We start from the raw sequence: 22,641 nt of genomic DNA on the forward strand, positions 1-22,641 counted from the left end.
TACAGAAACAAACTGCAGAGGTGTCTGAAGACTAGAAGAAGTATCTGAAGTTGGTCAGGGAGTAATCGCTGAGAAGCCATTAAAAAAAGGAGGAACTGAAAAACAAGTGTACACTATACACTACAGAAACCTATATAGTACAGAAAAAAACCCAGTTTAAGGTTTTTGTGGGGCAAATTTTCAGTGTCACCAATGATACTACCATTTTACACCACCAGAGATAGGCCTGCAGTTAATGTAGGAGGTGTAAACATTAACTCTTGGCTTCAGGCTCACTTCTGCATGAATCTTACCCAGAAAAGCCTTTCCCATTCCAAATTCTTTGCCTCTGCTGGGACGACTGTCCCCCATGCTCCAGAAATTCTCTTTCACCCTTGCTGTTGACTTTTTGAAAGTAAGAAAAGTTGATATTTATTCATTTCAAAGTAATTCTTACTCAGTTTCATTAATGTGGACCATTCTTACTTGAATAAGTTAGCTTCTGTGACATTCATCTCCCATTTGCACATCTGTAGGCTCTTCCACCTGTCAAACAATTCAGTTTGTTTAACCCTAAAAGATAAAAAGAAAGAAAATCAAAATTTACTTTATTACAAGGCATTCAACTCCTTCACCAGCTGCAGCGAGGGGAACGTGCATGGGGGAAACCAGTCAGTCCACCCAGTGCAAACAATATCATTCATATTTCTTCTTCTCCTCAGAGACAGCAACTCCGAGCCAAGTATACACAGGTACTGATGGAGTTCTTCAGCTGTTTGGAGCTGTTTTCTCTTCCTTGATAGACATACTCTGTTTTTTCAGGAGAAAAGATGACATACTGAGCAAGAAGCATCCACCCCACCACATTTTGCCAGAAGCCTGCAGGGAAGCTAATGAGTTTGGCGCCTGCTGCGGCTTTGGGAGGAAAAGTTGCACTTAGCAGGATGACCCAACAGAGGAGGTACTGACAGAGAAGATGCTTTAGGGGGTTTGCCAGCTACTGTTATGGGAGGCTTTCCTCATATTTTGATGGGGGTATGTTAATCCATGAGATCGTACAAAACAAGCTGTTGGTAAATGCATTTTACAACCTGAGATACCACAGGTAGTGACAGGCATTTGTGAGGGTAAGAGGACATGGAAAGCTCTTTATATAAGGATTTGTTACTCCTCCTCTGTTCAATAAATATACTTTTAGATAGATCAAATAGTGGCACACCTGCTTCCTCTAGACTGACACAGGGTGACATATTTTTTGTGGTATCATCAATTACAACAATCAATTACATTACTTCCTCTGTTTCACTTTCTTCCTCACAATCTTTTCTGATGTGCTGCAGTCAAAGACGTATGCTCAGTTTATGAAAGTGCATTGTAAGCCATGGGCTTAACATTACTGGCGATTGCAGGCTTCATTTCTGGGTGAGGGACTGGGGAGAAGCTTCAAGTGCAGGAACTTGCAGAAAATGTAATTAAGGCAACACAGATTTCTTTACTAATTAGTTATCTCATGGAACTATGTCCCAGAAAAATACGTCTGCAGATTTAGCAAGTAAAAGACAGTGTCTTAATCTCCTGGACAAAGGAAAAGGCAGCAGTGGAGAAAGCTCAAGAAACTGCTTCTACTTTAGAGTTTATACATACTCTTCCATATTTGGACAACAGAAATAACTGAGGTCTTGCAAACATCTATAGCTACAAAGCAATGCCATATCCTGGCTGGGATATTTTGAAATCTCAGATTTCTTCAAGACTGATAGATCTTAATGTATTCTTTTCAGGTGTGAGGGCTCTGAATGTCTGAATAAAGCAAAGATTTTAAAGAGAATTACATATTTAAAGTGAATCAATTTTAAGATTTCCCAGGCTGTGGAAGTCACAGGAAGCAATTAGGTCATATTGTACTTCCTGTGGCCCACGAGAGCATGTTATCTTAGAAATCTTCCATTACCGTAAGGGCTGACAGGAAATGTAGATATTTTGCGAGCACATTAGAAGAATCCAGCATAGCAAAAAAGAGCTCATTGTCAAATGGTATCAGCCGCACAAGTCAGGCTGACTCTATCCAATTGAGTGGGAGTCCACTAACATCTATGTGCCATTGGATAAGATGGAGAGAGACGAATAATCTTCTGTACCATCTGATAAGTATGCAGAAATGCAATACAAAACTCACTATCTTCAGCAGAACATTGGCAGAAGTGTCAAATTCTCACCCCTTCTACTTATTTTTAAGCAAGGAAAGTCAGCAAGCAGTGCAAAGTTGTTACTTGTGTATCCTTCATCCAGTACCAACAACAGAAGACAAGGACATAACCTACATTTTTCTGTGCACAGTCAGAGAGGGAGACATGCTCAAAATTCATGCAGACCTGGAGCGACAAATTGTATTTGCTGTGGCCTTGACTGCTCCTTTCATTAACAATACGCACTTGTATAGTACCTCTCAGCTGAGGTACTGAATGCATTTCACAGGCATTAGTAAGCCTTGTGGATTGTAGGTAAGATTATTAAATATGAAAGCCACTGGTTTTAGACATAGTAAGGGATTAGGCATACTCTAAGCACCTAAATTCAGTACTGAAAATGCAAAAGGATAACATGAAAATATCCTGCTTTGCTCTGTCTAAACCCTGCAGTGCCTGAACTCCATGGGCAACCTTTTTTTTTGCCTCATTCCATCTTTACGGTTTTATGGCTATGTCTCAGGCAACACATTTGCTTCCTGATGTACATATAGGACCACAGAAGACAAAATAAAGATACTGTACTATTTGTCAGAATCACAGTTTCTTACTTTTTCACTAGATGTGTTGTTAACTTGTGCAACTCATTGCCACAGGAAATTGTGGACGTCAAAAGTATAAACGGGCTCAGAAAAGATCTAAACAAATTAACAGAGAAGAGATTCATTCTTGACTCTGATTACAGTGGTCTAAACACCACCTACGGCTCAGAGAGTCCCCATACCAGTATTTCTTATAAGGATTCAACCTCATTCTGCTGCATTTCTTAGCCTTCACTATTGGCCACTGTCAAAGACAAGGTATTAGGCTAGATGGGCATCTACTCATAGCCAGTCCGGCAGTTCTTACCTTTGAACTACCCTCAGTAGAGATCCTAGAATAGAATATTACAAACAATATTACAATTGTGGTATTTAATTCCAGCTACTCATAGTGGGCTTGACAGGAATTCCTCAATGTGTGTGAAAAGCCTCAATTATTTCCAGTGGACAACAGATCACACTGAAATGTCACTATTTTCACAGATAACAGAACCTCAGAAATCCTTGATGAGATCCCTGTTCATGTGATCTCTTGAGCCTTGCATCTCTGACAACCTTATAAGTGACCCTTTTCATCCTACCTGAAAGGTGGCAAACATTCATTCATACTTACATAGACAAAACCTTCACTGCAATGATATCCTGCCGTAATTCGAGGCATTTTGTGGAGTTGTATTCCAAAGGGCCTTCATAAAACTCAAAGTACCTGAAGGAGAATAAGGGCAAAGGTTATAAATAAGCCCTAGACTTGAAAACAGATCTTATGCATCAAGGGAAAGTGCTTAAAGTTGTCATCTGTGATCCCTGCCTAACTTAAGACTACACTATCTGACGCAAAGGCCGGTTATTATTTCACAGGAAAGCGTGGACATCGTTGTCGATGACAGAACAACCACTCATGTCCAGTTTGTCCACGCATCTAGAAATTCAAACACTAATTGTAAGATGTTCAAGAGAGAGCGCTCAGCAGTTTCCATTTTGCTAATTTAAACTAAATGGCCAGGTTATTAGAAAGCATCTAACTGAATTCCCATTTCTTTAAGGCTGTAAGTGGCTACGCTTTCAGAAGAGTTCTTCTCCCTTGTAGGCACCAACAAGGACTAGCTACGTTTCCCTGCAGTCAGCACACAGCAGCTGCCACTGAAAGCAGGGGAAAGCACTGATCGTTTAAGGAACACTGTTCCCACCCTCTGGGTGTCTCAGTGTATGCTGAGAGTTTAATAAAAATTCCCTTAAATTTTGTTCTTAGGATAAAAGCAAAAAGCTGGAGGTTGCTTCTTGCCTGTGAAGCCTGTTGTGTAGCTCTATGCAATTGACTTTTCTCAGGGCTTTACTTTCCAGGTACATTTTGAGGGGAAAGGGAACAGGAGTTTCCTTGTTAAAAATTTGAGATCGTTTTGAGAAAGAAAGGATTTGAAAGCTCATGCATATCGCAAATGACAATGCAACTCTTAATTAAAATAGACATATATGTTTACTTTTCCAGTTAAACCGCTCCACCTTAGCCATCAGACTGGGGTATAAAACACAACTGTAACAATTCATTGCTATGGACCAAAGGAAGCCCAGGCTGTCCAGTGAATTCAACGAGACTATACTTAAATGACGAAGAGGATTAAGGGTTTAAATTAAGCTCTGTAACAGCTTCAGCATTCACTATCATAAGTCTGATTCAAACCCAGTTCCTAAGAACTGCATAACCACACAGCAGTTATGGGCCTAATGAAGAAACACACGGTGAGGACCTGGGGGAAGGGGTATCATGACAGAGGCTAGACGAAGTTATCTTAACTGATCCTTTAAAATATCAGAATTCATGATCCTCTATCGACAAACTATCTTTTGAATTTTCAGTTAAAAGGGAAAATACAAGGTTCTCATTTTGGTTCTATTTAAACCATCTCATTGGAAATTTAATATTTTGATGTCATATTATTTTAAAATAACATTTTAAAACATGTTTGACCTCGATTTCTGCTCAGTTCCCAATATATAATCCTTAATTAGGCAAACATTGTTATTTTCCTTAGCAGTTCATGTTTATAGTCAATAACAAAATTTGGAGGGATTCAAACTTTGATCCATTCCGGAATACTGCTAGTCTCGATAAAGTAGTCACTAAAGGGGTAGCAGCAGCCATGTTCATAAGAGTTTGTCTGTAGCCTGTACGCTTTCTTCTCCTCCCACAATACTCATTTTTCTTACTCTGTTTTGTGGTATCCATTCTTTACCTCGGTTGCTTTGAGTGAGACAAGCCTGAGAGTCTGAATGTGCATGTTCTACACAATGATTAGAGGCAGGAATACATCCCTGTGCAACACTCAGCAGGTTACACACCACTCCTACCTCCTGGGGCTAAAGGTGGACAGCAATGGTAAACTAGCCTCATCCTAGCCTTCCACGTAACACTGTATTTCAGTACCCTATACGTCCCTCGGAGCAGATAAGAATGAAAAATCTAGATTAATCTTTATTTTTATCTTTCCTGTGGACCTCTGGGTCTGCTGCTAAGTTAGAGAACTGCAGCTCAGATGTCAAGCTGCACATGTTATCATGCAGGAATGCTGTAGCAGGGCAAAGCTGGCCTCAGTCAGTGGCACTGGAGACAAAGATGTCATTTTATGAAACACCTACGAAGTTTCCTGAGTCCCAAAGTTCCCTTTGATCATTGCCTATTTACCCACCACAAACCAAAAATAGAGAAGAAAAAGAATGTGCTCCCGGAGAGGCAGAAGGGTAAGAAGGAGGACTGCTTTTGAAACAGAGTTATTCCATTAGCCTACAGTTTAGAAAAGCACTGTCCTGCAAGTCATTAACTCTCACAAGTACCTCATCTCCTAAATAGCTCCAGCATTTCCAGCAGACTCACTGGGAGAGCTGAGTTCACGATTTGGCTCCTTGTGGAAGTACAAAGGGAGAACCACAAAACAAACCCAGATGACACCCTCCTGATGGGAAACCCACACACCTCCTTAGACAGAGGGGACACTGGCCGCACAGTCGCTGCCTGACTCCAGGGGACTCTCCACGGTGGGAGCTCTACTTGGTCTCCATGTTCATACGGTCATTTTCTCTGCAATGAGTAAGGAGAAGCTGCTACTTGCCGCAAGGTGAACTCGACTGAAGCTAACTCATCCTGAGCCACTGAATCACCATCATCTGGACTGTCATTCACAAGCCCTGAACCAGGTCTGAAGGATCCAGACTGACGCTATGCCGCCTTAGCACTAATGCTACTGATGGTGCAGCGCTTAGGTTGCAAGTGTTAATGACATGGCAATAGCATTAATCCATGAGACAGCATCTAATCAATAGATAGAAAAAAATCTGTTTTTCCCTTCCTTCTCCCTCAAGTATTCCTACTATTTATTTGCTTTCACATTTTCCCCGTGCTTCAGATACTGAAGTGGATTAGCAGAGGCAGCTCCCTGGAGCACTTGGCTGACCTCTTCCTCAGAATGCTTCACATTGTATTTTTCCAGGATGCAGGTTTCACACAGCACGAGGCTCTGACGCAAGGAATATGGGCCTCCCTCAAGCACTGCAGATGTCCTTTAAATCAAGCTCCTCCACTCAGCAAGGCCCACCACGCTCTCCCAGAAGCTCTCAGTCTCACCCACTCCCTGGGTTTTGAGTGCTGGTTCTGCCTGTTAACTCCCACTCTAAACCATGCAGTTCCCAGTGAATGAAGATACATTAGCCTGTCAGAAAGCCTAACTAGCACAAATGGAAACTGTCCTCCCCATAGTCTTCCTCAGTCTGTTTGATACTCAGCTAGGAAGTAAGGGCATAGTGCAGTTTATTTTGATTTATGCTATTGATTAGTGACAACTGACATTTCTGAGTATGCTACTCCTTTTGCTATGGAAAAGGTCTGCATTTCAGCTTTACAAGAATGACAGTCACATTTTATATCCATAATGCAAACAGTTGACATAGTAGCCCCAGAATTTCCTGTCCTGGTCTTGCCTTCCCCTCCCCCTGCTGAAATCTTCCCTTCCCCTGCTGAAACTTTTATCCCTCAAAGACCACAAGTTTACAGGAAAACATATCAAAACAGAAATTCATGATTCTTTACAAGAGGGAACACAACTGCAATTGAATCAGGACATAGTATGCATTTACACATAGGGAAACTGTATTTTCCAACAGAACTGGACACCGCATACAACCCACTGCTCCATCCATATGCTTCCTTACTCAGGAACCTTACAAGTGTACTAGAGTACAATCTCCCAAGCACGTGGGGATTCATACTCACCCAGCAGGGTCAGCACATGACAAAAAGGTGCCACATATCAAAGTCAGTTCCAATTTTCTAATCGATGGTGTTTTTCCATTATCAAATCCCTCCTCTTAACTTCATACAAGCTGCAAGTGCTGGGAGAGGATTCTTTCTTTATGACCCTCAGTACTGAATGCCCAGATGTGAAATGCTACTCACTCTGTAATTTTCCAGCTCTGACTAACTGAGACTTCTTTCTTGTCTAACCTTCACGTCTCCCATTACAATCTCACTTATAGCTGAGCAGCTTCCTGAGTTCACTAGTAAAAGGCAGATTTGGCTTCCTAGCACGCCCGCTACTGTAATTCTCAGGTCTTTGATCATCTGCAGTCATGTCACTCCTGCTTTGATCAAAAGTAAGATGTTCTTGATCATGCTGGATGAATTAAAAAGTTGGAGACTTCAATCCTGCCTTCAAGGGACACTTGGACTAGGGCACTAATTCATCTGATACATTGCAAAAAGCGTTAAAATATAATTGAGGGTAATTATCAGGCACCTTTCAAATGAGATGATAGTTTTCTCCTGCACAAACCACCTTCCTGTTTTGCTAGTTCCTGCGGTGACAGTTCTGCCCTGCTCGTGGTGAGGCCACAGCACTTAGGCTGCAAGAGAATAGAGTACTGCAGGAAGGATTCTGCCTCCCCTGCAGGAAAAACAAAGATCTTCCCAAAAATATACATTATCCTGTGACTAAAAAATAGGAAGAAATGAAGCAAGCCCTGCAGGGCTCTACTAAATACTTATTAAGAGAAAAGTCCAATTAGCAGAGCCTGCACTCATTAGTAAAGGCAGACCCACAGCCGGCCCCAAGTCTAGATTCACCTTCCCTACTCAGGAACCTTACAAGTGTACTAGAGTACAATCTTCCAAGCACATGGGGATTCACACTCACCCAGCAGGGTCAGCACATGACAAAAAGGTGCCACATATCAAAAAGATGGGAGGAGCACACTGCAGCTACAGGGACTTTGGAAAACTCACCTAGAGCAGTGCAAACTAGGTGTTGACGTCATTGGAGAGCAAGTTGAGTGAGAGGCCAAATCCTTCTAGCCTGTGCCTCTATTAATATTTCCATATGACATTAAGATCTACAACATTTGGCCAAAAGGTTGAGGAAGTTGGCCTCAGTGATTCTTTTTTTCCTCAAACTGTGCTTCATATGACTTAGCACGACATACGCTCCTAAGACTGTGTACATGTGCATTGATGTCGGTTAGAAGGCACTTAGGTACACTTCCCTGTTTGTCAGATAAAGATAACGAAGAAGCTAATTGAAAGTAAGTCTATGGTGGGCAGGAACTGGGACCCCAGACTTCTGTTCTCATTGACATTGCCCACACTTCAGGATTACCACTGAGAACAAGAGCAGCCTCTGACGTTAATGGACATCCAGTGACCTTTTATACCATACCTTGCAAAAGAAAACACCTGGGGATTTAACTGTTGTTAAATGAGATCCCCCTACTCCCAGAACTGGCTGATGAAGCAGAAATGTTTCATGGATTAATTTACACTTCTCTAGGGCTGTGACAGAAAAAAAACCCACATCATTGCTGCTTGTGCTGTTTCTGCAGTTTGAGAGCCTGTGTTGACTTGTCTACAGTAGGCTGGTACCTGAAGGACTGAAGAGAGACACTAGCTGCTGTGGGCATGGAGTGGGAGGCTGAAGAAGCTACAGTCTTCTTTATAGGAGTTGGTGAAATTATTTGACTAGTTCCTCCTAGAAAACAACAAATTTAAAAGGAGATAGATAGTTCGTATTCCTCCTGACTACCACACTGCTGATGCCAATGTCACTGGCATTAACTGATTTTAATCTTTTAACAAGAACAGCTCTAATATTACTAGGTCTCCATGATAAATTTGGATTTAAAATTTGGTGTTTAGGAAATACTAACGATTGTTGTAAAACTATGAATATAGTTGTGAATCCTTACCAAAGATAAGTGGTAACACTACTGATGATGAACAATAACTGTAACTGAGAGTGGAGGGTGACTGAATGTATTTGGAAACATGCAGAATTTGCAGAAATCAGATGTCCAACTGATCACAAACTTTCAGCATGTGGTTGTAGCTAAGAACAAAATGTGGCATTGAAAGTATAAAAATGAAAATATTAAGCAGGAGAAAATGGTGATACATTTCTCAATATATTACATGGTAAGGGCACTTCTGGATTACTGCATCCAGTTCTGGTATTCCAACTTTGAAAAGGGTTTGAAATACTGGGGAGAGTTAGGAAAGGACCTGCAAGAATGATTTGGATTCCAAAAAGTATGAGAGGCATACGAAGCTCAGTCTAAAAATATGGTGACTGAGTAGGGATACGCTACACCAGACAGCAATTCCTAGTGGCAGGAAGCTTTCCAATAAAGCAGAGCAAGGAAGAACAGTATCCAGTGTCTAGAAGCTGAAGATAGAAATAGGGTCTTTAGTTCAATCCTGTTTTTTTTCTTTCTAGAAGAACCAGAACAATCAAACAGAACTCAGGAGCTTGAACGGGGGCTCATGGTTCCCAGGAGATTTGCTCAAGAGGTTAAAATTTATTAATTCATGAACCTCCTAATCTTCTACCTAGGATATTCTGAAATGTTTGGCTAGATTTGTCTCCTTACGTTGTCAAGTATTTTTCTCTTTTTTTGGTAATAGATGGCATCAGATATGTCCTGACACCCAAACAAAGCAGTTTCCCAAGACTCCCTGTTATTTTCCAAATTAAAGATTTTACGTAAAACAACAGAAAATGCTTCCATTGACTACACCTAAATTCACAAGTTTGATCATCCACAGAAAAAGAGTAGCTTTTATACTTCTGTCCTTTAAAAGTCCTTCTTTGATAGCTCTACATTCCTCCCAAGTAACTTTTGATTAATCCATCTGTTAAATCTCAGAGATGTTCCTATTCTTGAGCTCTTATTTTGATCTAGTTGCACGACTTCACAGACAATTTACACATCTGTACAGTTAAGATGATAGCTGTGATGTCCTGAGGATATTTTTTCACCAGTACTATGAAAGCTCCTAGCAAATTGGCACTTGCTGCTTGCTGCCATTCTGATTTTGATCTCCTGACCTCCCATCTCAATACATGGATCATTTGGGACTGCTAGGCTCAGTTGCCCAGTATGCTTATCACAGTCATTAGCAGTGAGAATTGACCAAACATACACTCCTGCCAATGCAGAATTGTTCCCTCCTCGTCTGTCCGCTTTCTTGGGACCAAAGTCTCTCCAAAATTTCGGTCCAATATACTATCCAATACACCTCTACTCCAGTAGCTGTGAGTTTAACAGCAGCGCTAAAACAGAAACAGCTCTAGTGACAGAGCAAAGATCAGGCCACCTCCTGCAGTTTCTTCGCTTGTCTGGGACAGGCCCATCTTGCAGACCACACTCCTGAACCAAACAGATGTATCACCACAACCCCCTGTGCTTTCTGGGTCATCTCACACGCACATTGCCATGCATCTGCCTTTAGAAGTTTTCCCACTGCACAATGTGTTGCCCTCAGAACGATTATTGGATAGTACACTAAATCGAAATTTTGGAGATACTTTAGTCTTTCTTTTCTTTCAGGGTCACTGTATCAAACCAACATCAGCTCTTGTCACATGGCCATGGGGTAAGCTTCAGGGAGTCCTATTTTACTAACGTCATTTCAGAACTCCCCTGTTTTTAATATACTGCTGTTTGGCTGTTTTAATCAAGTCTATTCCCATCACTCTGATGGGAATAAGCCACTGATCTTGTTATCCATATGACCACCTGGGAGGCATAACAAAACACATGACAACACTTATACAGCAATAACATCTGAACAACACATTTTCTTTTTTCCATTGGAAGCAATGGCTTTTTTTTTCATGGTTCTCAAGATTTTAGCATCTTCGCATTGGGAGTTCAGAACTGTGAGCTAAGGAACAACCTCAACTACCGTCCTGGCCAATGAGGTTTGAAGGCTCAAACCCTTCCCTCTTGGAAAAAGTATATAACATGAATCCAATTGATTAGATATTCTATTTTGTTGCCACTGGGGATAAAGCTCCAGTTTTGTCACACTGATGAACTGAATGTACAAATTAACAGGCCCAAGAGTATAAAGCTTATTTCTTTGCTCACCCATCTAAGGCTTTTGCAGTCTCACAAGATCTTCACCTCAGGTGAACTGAAGATGGTTGAGAACATAACCCAACCAATATGCTGGATAGATCATCACACCATTAAGACAGCTTCTTGGCATATTATCCCAGTAAATTACAAAACATATTAAAAGGAGAACGGAGAATAGGAAATCAGAGGTCTAGGAAACAGCTTCATATTTTACTTAGCATAACCAGCACCACATAGAACTTTTTACTTGATTCCCTGCAAGGGTGTTCTAAGATTCCTAAGGCTTTGCACAAGATACAGAGCAAAAGGTAGAAATCTGAGCAATAGCAGTGGAAAGCAATGGCTGATGCATAACCAGCAAAAATAGGGCAGTGTGAGATGAAGAACAACTTGCCGAAACTGCATCTGAGCAATATTACATTGTTTCTGATGGAGGATAGCAGTATTTCAAACAGTCTGCAGTTACCATCTAGTCCTTTTTCAGTTGAAAGTATACATTCACAGTCAGCCAGGTCACCTGACAGCTTTGGAGCACGGCTGAATGTTTCATTAAGTATGTTTTACTGATTGCAAGTATTCACAACTTCGTCACTTCTTTTAAGACCTCTGTTAATGCAATATACACAAAAATGAAGCTTTTGATGCCCCAAAAGCTTCAGCAAATATAGAGCACTGTGGGACATCTCCCCACATTAGCTGCCACAAACAACCTACCTACCTTACCACGCTCTCAGTTCTATGAAATACTGAGCCAAGCTTATTAGATTAGATTTTATGTCTATGGACTGGTCCTAGGAATCTAAAGAACTGGCTAATGCACTGGGATGAAACCCCTTGGTTAGCTTAGTTTTTCTGGCACAGGGGATTTGTCTGCTGTCAGAGTAAGGCTTGCTGTCTGAAGCTGTGTTATGAACTCCCCTGGACAGTAAAAAACACTCCAATTGCAAGCCATGGTTCAACTTCGTACACTAGTCAAGGTCTGAATCAGTTCCTACTGAAGTCAATGGGAAAGCCTTCCTTCACTTTAACGGATGTTCAATCATGCATAGGTGTTACTGTAACCATCTCTTGAGTTTTCAGTTGCAGAAGACTTCTGTATTAGAGGATTACTTAGATAACATGAAGTTCTTCACTTAATGTGCTATTTGATCCTCTCTGTGCAAAGGTTAATCTTCACTGTTCATTGGTTTTGATATGGCCACTATTCTTGTGAAGTCTGACTCTCGCAACTCTCACAATTTCTAATGCGTTTATTCACTCAGTATGCCTTTTACTTAGAAGTACTACATTTTCATCTAATAAATCACTCTGATCTTACAGAACGAGTTGTCAGTGTCTCAGCAGAATACATCAAGTTACATAGTTAAAAAAGAAATAGTTGTTACAGAATATACATGGGTAAATAGTATACATGTATGACTAAACATGTTTCCATATAAATGTAAATTTATAAATGATTCAAACTAACGAAATGCTTACCAGTTCAGTGCTAAGTTATATATCTAAAAAGCCTAATAATATCTATTTCCATTAGTGTCTTTAAGCGTCAAACCTCTTACAAGGAGGAGATAACACATGATAAACTGCAGAGCCATGCAATGAAAGGTATTTACTGTGCATATGCTGACATATAGTTAGTTTTGTGCTCTTTAGACATGTCTCTGGAGACCTGTAAACATATACAAATAAAATCAGGTCAGTAAAATTTAGGTTGCAAGTTTCCCATTTGCTGGAAATAATTATTCATTAGGGGAAGGTTTGTTTTCAACTGGTATCAACAGTTTGGAGCTGGATGTTAGATTAACACCCTCAGGAGATGTCTAGTGATAACATAGTAAGAAAAGTGATCAAAGGTGAACCGTAAACACAGTTTATGACGTAGCCTTGCAGTTATTCACCACACAGCCTCAGCACCACATGGATACAGTTCTTTCTTATTTTCCTGTATGCTCAGCTTACAGACATCATATAGTATGCAAATAATAATCTGTAACACACTTACGTGCAATATCTGTTGCAGCTAGAGTTACCCCTAACCCCACATCCCCATCTTTCAGCTCCACAGTCATTAACATGACACTAACTTTGAAATTTGCGTCTTTATATTCATGTTATCACCTTTCAAATTTATACTTGAATTGTGTGGTTAGAGCCTATTTTGTATAAAAAGCACCTGCACCCTGAACCTCTTACTCTTTGAAAGGGTTAAATAGATTGAGAATAGTACTGCAGTTCAGTGCTTCATAACTCGTATGTACCTTGCAGTCAGGGGTTTTGTCTCCTCCCTGCACTGAATGACAGTTCAATTGTCTCTATCAAGGGTGCCTAGAGGGAGGAATCCATATTTATTAATTCTCTTATCTCAGCAAGACAATATCTCTTTTTTTTGGCACATTCCGTTTTCTTATATGTCAAGTGCCCAAACTCAAGATTTGAATACACAGACTACAGATGCATACACAAATGAGGCAACAAAAGTAGTGACACATAGATAGAGAGAGAGAACCATTTTTCCCTTGCTCCGGGCTAAAACTGCAGCTAAGCTGGTTCTTTTCATAAAGCATCCTTGACTAGCTAAACCAATTGAGCGGCGGGTAGCAGTGATAGAGGATCGCATTACAGCGAAGAGCTGTAACAGAAACTGCAGCGCTACTGCAGTTCAGTGAGACTGTATGATTTTTGGCAGGTCAGATTCTGTACTTCCGCTTGCCTTTGAAATACTATCAGCACCACAGCTGTAGTGGCATATGGTTACCAAAAATACTGTGATGGTATCACTAATAAAAAACAAAATTTATCCAGAGAAAGCTGTACTTATAAATAAGTAATAAATGTCAGTTTCTTTTCTTATAATTATTTTATTTTTTCTTTGGCTTAGAGCCTCTCTAAGGTTTCCCTGCTATTTATTGCACTTAACTGCACATGACTCAGGATCTTTAACTTCAAGTCAATAGGGACTGTGAGTACTATGCGTTGAAAGGTACTTTTTAAACCATCCACAGCAAGACTTCCCCTTAAGTTGTTCTGTATTAAAGAAACCTTTGCTCTTCAAGACAAACATGCTGGAGTGTGCCCTATGCCAAAGCTGCTAATAAGACAGTCTTCCCAGCAGGGAAATTTTCTAAAACCGAGGTTCCAAGAATACAGCCTAAATATGAGCCCCATGTCTGTAAGCAGATTTGTGCCAATGGCCCGTGACATCCACGGAGCTCTTTAGGTATACCACAGCTTACCCAGCTGACCGTAACCACAGCCAGTTTCCCCACTATACACATGGAGTTTCCTGAGCTTTCAGATACTTGTCAATCAAAAGAGTCTTACTACAAATTACTAAGTACAAAAAGTGCAACAGCACATCAGTGCCTCCTATAACCTTTTCAGAACAGCATAAATAAAGGAAGCACTCTGGTCTTTTCTTACTCGAATATTTTCCCCTCCTAGGCACTGGAAGGATTTCAAGTGAAATGATGTTTTTTTAGAATACATATTCTCTCATAAATGAAGCCTAGGGCCAGATTCTCTGTAGTCATTCCCTTGGGTGTTAGTACCTGGTGCCTGTGCCACTGCCACTCTTCACTGCTCCGTCATCGGTGAAATTAATGGTGCCGGTCCAATTTGCCAATTCCTCTCCATTCTGCCAGCTAAACTGCAGCCCTCTAGCAAGAAAATGAGGCAGTTGATATTTGATATCATTCATTAGGTTAACTCTTTCAGCATGAGTTCTTATGTCTTTTTTCTTAACACAGTGGTATGACACATTCACCAAAATCAATAAAAGGATATCAAGAACCACAGGTCTTACTACTGAAAACAATTAACTTTCATTCCTCAGAGCCAAATTCTGCAAGTCCTTGGCTGCAAACAGCATCAGCCTCCCCATCCAAATTAGAAGGTCAGTAATCATATGTGCTCATTGGCAACATATATATGCATGGCATAAGGCGGAAATTTCATTCCCAGAAACATAAGCACAAAAAGCTGGACACAATATGAAAAACTGCAGTGGATCCACAGGGCCAAAGAGGAAAACCCCCAAACTTTAATTTTACAAGTACAGTTGTTCTCAAAGGGTGGTGGGGACTGGGTCTTTCCTCTGATTTGTTGGCCATGATAGCAAAAGACTTGTCATTATTTCTGATATTTGATGACTTGTCCAAGTCACACGACACTAATTCTTCTCTCCGTTTCGGAAGATGATATTTTTTAAGCAAATGTGTAACACAGTCATCACTAGTCCCTGTCTTCCAAACTTTCACAAACCCACCGAAAAGTTCTGCGGGGCCTGCAGTCTTCTGGCAACTACCAACTCTAGTTAGGTAGGAATCTCACATATATTTTAAAAAGCGAGGTCTGAAAGAAATGTTTGATACTAAGAGCCAAATCCTTCCTTTAGCTCAGAAGTCAAAGAAAAAGAATCTTGCAGATTGTTATTTTTAATCTTCTCCATTTTAGCCCAATTTCATGATTTTAGAAGCTTGGCAGCTAAGTTGTGAACATTTGGTGCTGCCAATGCTGAAAGTTAACGTCCTGGCTGGGCTGTGTGGGGACAGCCAGGAAGCGATCCGCCAGCCCACTCTGCCCGAAATGAAGGGCATCCAGGTTCCGGCCAGGTTTCTTGGTCAACAGGCTGTTTACAAGGACTAGAGCATCTCTCAGACCATCTCCTAGCTCTAGTCAAATTGGCAGCAGTTATCTGTACAGGAAATTAAGTAGGAAAGGCCTGTGGCATTAAAACAGGGCCTCTCTGCTTCCTGCAGCAGAAAAGGGGAGTAGCTTTAAATGGCTCTGAAAACATATGGTAGGAGCTTATTTGTACTGTATTGCGGAAATGTGTGCGCGCAGTATTTCCTTGTTGCCACAGTCATTTTAACACATTTGTAAATCCCAGTTGGCCTGGGGATTTACATCACCTTATCTAACTTTAGCTGTTTGGCTGGTATCTGCAATGCAGGCATGTCTACCCGAGCTAATTGTCTTGGTTCTTAAAACCCGGCAGAGAGTGGCTCAGTGCAGTCAGTGCAGCTTAGGGAAAGATATACCTGATCAAAGGCTGGCCCCTACTCTAGGAGGAACTGATCCACCCCTTAAATTCTCTTGACTATACTGACTAGGCCTCCATCAGCAGTACAGGGAGCCTGGAGTGGCTTGAGGTGTGGGCACACGTTAGACAGAAGCATCCCACCACCGAGGTGAAGTGCAAGGCATGCCACCACAAATGTCCTCTTCCCTCCTGAAAACTATGTATTTTGAAAGAATTTCTGAAGATTACTCTTGCATGTTTTGTGCCTTTTAATCTTTTTGTTAGGTTGTTTTTTATTGAAAATAGACTTTTGGGGAAAAGCATTTTGGGGGGGTGAAGGAATTCTGAAAGTGGTAGGGAGTCATTTAAACACTCAGAACTGAAGAGCATGAAGGACTGGCCTCCAAAACTGCTTCCTTGCCTGCTAAGCTGTTAATCACCTCAAGAGCTGAGAGAAAAGCACTATGAAATGTTGAAAAAGCTTCCTCTGAACCTTTCAAATGCATTTTCATTTCCTGCATTTTCCCCAACTTTCAAATTCTGCTTTTTCAGAAAAAATGTTTTAAGTATAAAAACATGAACAATTCAAAACAAAGGTCCTTTTTTTCACTCATAGAAGATCCATTATGACTCCCTCTTAGTTAAATACATGAATGCAATTCCCCTGCTTTCCAGAAGATCAGGCGAGATACAGAACACATGGAAGAGACTATGCTGATTACTATAAGCAAAATGAGATGATACTGCACGCTTAGAGCTTGCCTTCAGTTTGGAAAGAGCTACCTTGGTGATCAACTTAGAGGATCAGATCAAACACAAAAAATATAACAAGCAAAGACTTTTTCTTCAGCCTCTCCTGAGATTTAAATTATCATCCGGAAGGATCTATCTCCTTCCACCGACTATAAGGTTTAGGCGCAATGGCCAGGGAGTCCCTTATGTTCCACTTGCCTCTGACTGTTCCTATCAGCTGAGGTTGCCCAAGGTGACTACTTCTGAGTAGACCATTGGTGTGAAGAAAGTATGAGAAAATTCTCACTTTAATGAAGACACCTTCACTTGTAGCCTTGTTGAAATAAACACTTATTCTATTCTATGTACCACACAGTTGTTAGAGAGGGGAATGCATTTTTCTGCTGCTCTTTATGACCCTGATGGAAAAGTGTTTCATTTCAATGTGCATGTCCTTTTAAAAGGTATCTAAAGGCATGCCCTTGAAAATATGTTTTCACTGCTAAGGGTAGCAGTGAATGATACATGAGAAGAAATAGTAGAATTGTGGGAAAAACAAGTTTGAATTGGACTCTTTAGTTGCATCTAAATTAGCAATTTTAGCCTTGGATACTTACTTGCAAACTGAAATAGAGAGCAGTAACCTAGATATGTAGCTGATACTGGTGTGTCCTTCAGAGTTGAACTCTCCTAAAACACAGACAATATTCTGGCAGATGAAGAATTAATACATGCGGTAAAGTTCCTTCCCTTGTACATCTCTACTCCGCAAGTAACAGCTGGAAGCAAAGCTAAGCAAGTGCTCAAAGGCGGAGGGGAGAATCTGTTCATAAAGCAAAAGAAATGCTAAACTCATTCTTTAATGCCCTCCTCTCATCAAGCCTTTTTTGGAATACAGTGTACTGCAGATGAGGAACCCAGTTGAAAGGAGGACATGCATTTTGGGTAAGATCCAGGAGGAGATCAGGAAGACTAATGCTGAGGAATGGTAGATATGTCTTATGAGGAACAGCTTAAAATACTTAGCTTTGAAATGGCAGAATGGGGGGATCTAATTAAGGTACAAAAATATCTAATGAGGGCAAGCAGGGGTCTGGGTATGAACCTTCTCCCCCTCTGTGGTAAAGACAAATCGAAAGGCTGTGGGCTGAGCTTAGGGTCAGTAGCAAGCAAATGATCCTGAACCGAGCAGAGAAAGGTGACTATATGGTGCTTTCCTTCTGACAAACAGGAACTCAGGAGTTTAACACCACGTGGACTTAGGGCACAAAACACATCACAGAAAAAACATTACACTGCTCATAGGACTTGTGTCTCTCACTAAGAGTCTGCAGGACTGGGCCCAAGCTGCTGTACTGCATTTTCTGGAGCAACGGTACAATAAACTTATTCCTCCTGCTAAGAACAACCCCCAGAAATAATGGTTTGTAGTGTTAGAACTGAGTAGAAATTGAGGATGAGTCATCTGAAAACACTGACCTGAATTAATTCGCTTCCTAACAAGATTACTGAGAGTTTTACCATTGATTTCAGTCAGCCTTGCTTTAGGAGATTTCAAGTTAAAAAATATGGAATTTGCTAATCCTCTCAGTTGTGAGGGAGACCTTGCAACTGTTAGTGCTCATAAATGCTGTCTGTGCAAATCTGTAAACAGCTTGAGAAAATAGATTGGAGATGTGAACTGCTCCACCAGTATATTTCTTTGGGATATGATGGTAGTTAAAATCTAGCACATTCACTCTCAGTACTACCTTACATTTTAATAGGCAGACAAAGAAGAAGTAAATTAAGCTTCTGTGAATAAGAATTGCAATAGGAAAGCACATGCAGCATGGAAACATGGAGAAGGAAGAGAGAAGGAAGCAGGACAGAGAAGAGAGTAAAAAAAGTTAAAAGAGGGGGAGAAAGGAACTGAAGATAGATGTACTGGTCATACATAATTTGGACAGTTCATGTCAAATAATCAAAAAAAAAAAAAGAAAAAGCTTGGGATCATTACCCGTGTTTGACGGTGGAACTGGGCCATTTGCTCAACTTGTCCTAATGTCATTTCCTTCTCAAATTAGCATGATTCCCCAATGCATGATGCTGATGATGACAAGGGAAGTCTTTACCAAAGATATAATAACCAGAAACACTCTTACGTCAGAGATGCTTGTTTTGCCCATTGACTTTGAGCAAATTTCTCAACGGGGGAGCTCTGCTGTGGGCAAAAGGAGTACTTACATACTGGCTTATAGACATCATTAATCATAGGGCTTACCCCTAACAAATATGAGTATAAACACTCTTGCGCTAGCAAACTCCCTAAGTTGGATGTCTTAGCAATAAAGAGCTGCAGTTTCAAGTAAATTCCAAAGCAGTATTTTGATCCTAATTGGTAGCTCTACATGTTGAATCAGCGTGTGGTCAAATAAACACTGGCATAATGTGAGGATAGCGGGAGGCAGTGAAAAAGAACCAGAAAATTAACAAAGCAGCAACGATTCCGAAGGGCTTGTCAAGAGTGGCTGTCAAGAAGTAGCAGGAAGCAAAGCAAAAAGCCTGTTGCCGTAATCCAAACAAGAAACAACTCCTGTACAAGCGGAGGTTTTAATAGCAGAGAATGTCAAACAATTATGGGGTTTTTGAACTATTAAACAGACAAGAATGAACAAGTGCATAGACTGCAGCAAGAAGCTCAGGAGCTGTGCCACTGCCGTATCACGGAGATCCCACCTGAGGGGCATCTCATTGCCTTTCTGAAAATTCATCTCAAACAAGAAGGAATGGTTCTTATATGGGAGGTATTCTACAGTCAGTAAATGGAGAAGACCCAAAAGACTTCAGGTATTTGCTGGCATCCTGTCTGGGCTCTAACCAGACAGCAGGCCATGATCATGCATGCTGCAGATTTTTTTTCAGGAAAGACCTACATGCTTTCAAGGCGTAAGAGCAGACTGGGGCAAGTGGCTGAATAACACAACAATCAGCACCTATGTGTAATGAGGACTGAATGGCAACAGGGGCATCACACAGATGGGCATGGAAGAGCACGTTTCCCTCCAATGCCAACCTGTTCCCCAAAACCGCCAGCTCCTCTTCTTTTATCCCAGCCAGTAGGTTATTTCCACTCATCTTTCAAGCCAATACCACCCCCATCCTGCATCTACCAGAGGCAGGCTGAATAAACCCAAAGGAAAGCAAAAATGGACACCAAACAATGTCATTTTGTATCTGTGAAGCAAAGCCAAAATCTAACTCAGGTTGCTGGACCGACAGATGGTCAGACGAGGGGAAGCAGAGGAGTCTATGGGCTCCTTTTCTTATAGGGTAAAAGGAGGATAAGAATTCCCCCAAGAGCAAGACAAATTTCTGCATTTTCCTTCTGAACTCTATCTCCTGTTTGTCTTCACTTTCTCTGCTCTTTCTTTTTGGTAATTCTCATATTTCTTGCCTATGTGCCTAGCTATATTCCTAGCAGAGAGGCCAGCAGGAGAAGATGACAGTAAGCCCAGCTTTTCTGACTCTGGCTCCTGTTCCAACTGTAAGTTAACAGTATCTACATTAATTATATACACACTGTTAATAATGTAATAACTACATTTCTACTGGCCCAGTCATGGTAGTGTGGACTGTTACACGCTACCCAAACACAGAAGCCGTATGCATCCCCTGCTCTGAAGAGCAGACAGCCTAGGCCATGCACTGGCTTCCTGAAGTCAGTGGAAAATCACCTACTTCCGCTGTACGTCTGTTTCCCTCTTTCATCGTTCTTGTGCTCTTGAGAGGAAGAACTAAAGACTTGCATGTTAATGACCATGAAATGGAAAGTCCCTAGATTATAGTCCCTAGACTATAACAGCGATGTCACAGAGGTATGGGAAAGTCATATGGTTAATCTAGCTGAAGATCCAGTTTCTTCTTTCTGCAAAATAAGGAGAATATGACTCATTCGGTCCATAGGGTGCATGGAAAATAAAACAGTAACTGTAGTATGCATGAATGACCTGCAAATGAGAGCCATCAAAAACACTTACTAAAGTGGACCAGAGACAACAAGGAGATTGGATAAGAAAGGGGAATTTCAGGAATCTGCAATGTAACAGGCTGATACACAAGTCAAGGATAGGAGCTGATGGAAATAACAGCAAGTGGAGTTTGGGAGAAAAACGGGGATCCTGATGTGTTTGCTGCAGGAACGGCAAGCTTATTTAAACTGAGGTTGAAAAGATTTCAGAGTGGCTTGAAAATGTTTTAATTCCTAGATGTTAAGGGGTAAAGTATCCACTAAGTAGCATTGAGATCTTGCCACCCAACCAGAACCAGCAGGGTCAAGGCAGACTAGCCTTTGTGTCCAAAAATTCCCCTTTGCTGACAAAAGAGCTAGACTCAGTAACTCAAGATAGTGAAGCTAGACGATGGGTCAAAGATACACGCTTACTTTAATAGTTTATCGTGGCTTTGAAAAATTCAATCCATTTTTAAATAAATACTCAAGGCACAGCAATCTAGAAAGATATGGAAGAAAGAAATGCATGTGTGCCTGTAACAGTCCGGGTCCAGGTTCACCTGTGCTGTAATGGCAGCAGCAAAGTGTGTGAATTGGCCTCTTTCAGTGGAGAATCCATGGGCTTAATCCTGCCACACACAGCATGAAGAAAGAGATCAAACGTTTCTGGGACTGACTTATGTACTTGAGCAGGACGCTCTCATATGTGAGTATGTACGCTCTTATGTGAGCACGTATGCCAACACAGGCTATTACGTGAGTTGATCAATAAAACTCATGTTTGCATTCAATGGAAGCAGATTTGAGTCTGACCCATCCAGTTACTGATCTCTCCAGTAACATGAGCAAAACGCCAATTTTAGTCTGGATACATACACGTGAATATTTCTGCTTGCTGCATTAATAGAGACCAATCAGTTACGAAATCTTTGCTTCAGTGATCTATGGCTGTGATGTCTGTAGTTGCACAGGTGGCCTAATGACCTTACAAGCTGAGTAACTGATGAGTTGATTCCTTGTTATCTTACTGGGAGAAGATCATTAAAAAAGGTTTTGAAAATATATGAAATCATGAGGGAGAGCAGGACTGGTATCTTCACAATGAAAGGAAAAAATAAAACAATATGGGCCCCATGAAAAGTAAAACATGGATGGAGAATGCTAGAAATGAACACATCTGGTTCATCACACATTGGGTTAAACACTATCACACCGGAGATAAGCTTGGCCCTATGTGTTAGAGGGAAATGGTAGTAATAAAGCGGTGGAGGAGTCTGTTTTGACTAGCACATAAAGCAAAATTGGAAACATGGGTGGGAAGCTTCTGGATTATAACCACTATTATACAGAAAAAAAGGTTTTCTTTCATGTAGCACATTTCACATTTAGGATAAACCCTGTTTCAGATATTCATGTAGACCTTCTGAAAAAAAACTTAATTCAAAATAACTTCCCAAGAAAGATAAAAAAAGATCCAACATTAACATTCAACTCATCTGCTTACAGTGGAAGAAGTATTGACCAGGGCTCCAAGGACATCAAAGGATACCTTTCAAAACAATATAAATTTTTCCTTTCTGGCCTGTGGCTGGAAGATAAATGTCTGAGGAGAAATAGCTAATCAGCTTGGATTCATTTTGTAATAATTATTACTAATTAAACTATTACATGTAAAAAGTAAGAGAAACACAAACTCCACAACAGAATCAGTTGACAGTGAGGAAGGTTGTG

General features: G+C 40.9%; 1 protein-coding gene across 2 annotated transcripts in view; it reads right to left on the reverse strand.

Annotated features, from left to right (window-relative positions):
- The window catches only part of LOC104138502 (alpha-2,8-sialyltransferase 8E), a 72,853-nt gene that overhangs the window by 17,606 nt on the left and 32,606 nt on the right, over positions 1–22,641 (reverse strand). Inside the window, exons 3-5 of one of the 2 annotated variants that reach the window (XM_009666141.2) lie at positions 14,716–14,823; positions 3,381–3,473; positions 466–552 (exon numbers count right to left, since the gene is read on the reverse strand). In XM_009666141.2, coding sequence (XP_009664436.2) covers positions 466–552; positions 3,381–3,473; positions 14,716–14,823 — 288 coding nt within the window. The remainder of the gene's footprint in view (positions 1–465; positions 553–3,380; positions 3,474–14,715; positions 14,824–22,641) is intronic. The other variant, XM_009666142.2, reaches the window with a different exon arrangement.

The sequence above is a fragment of the Struthio camelus genome, chromosome W, assembly GCF_040807025.1.
Source record: "Struthio camelus isolate bStrCam1 chromosome W, bStrCam1.hap1, whole genome shotgun sequence".
Lineage (NCBI taxonomy): Eukaryota > Metazoa > Chordata > Aves > Struthioniformes > Struthionidae > Struthio > Struthio camelus.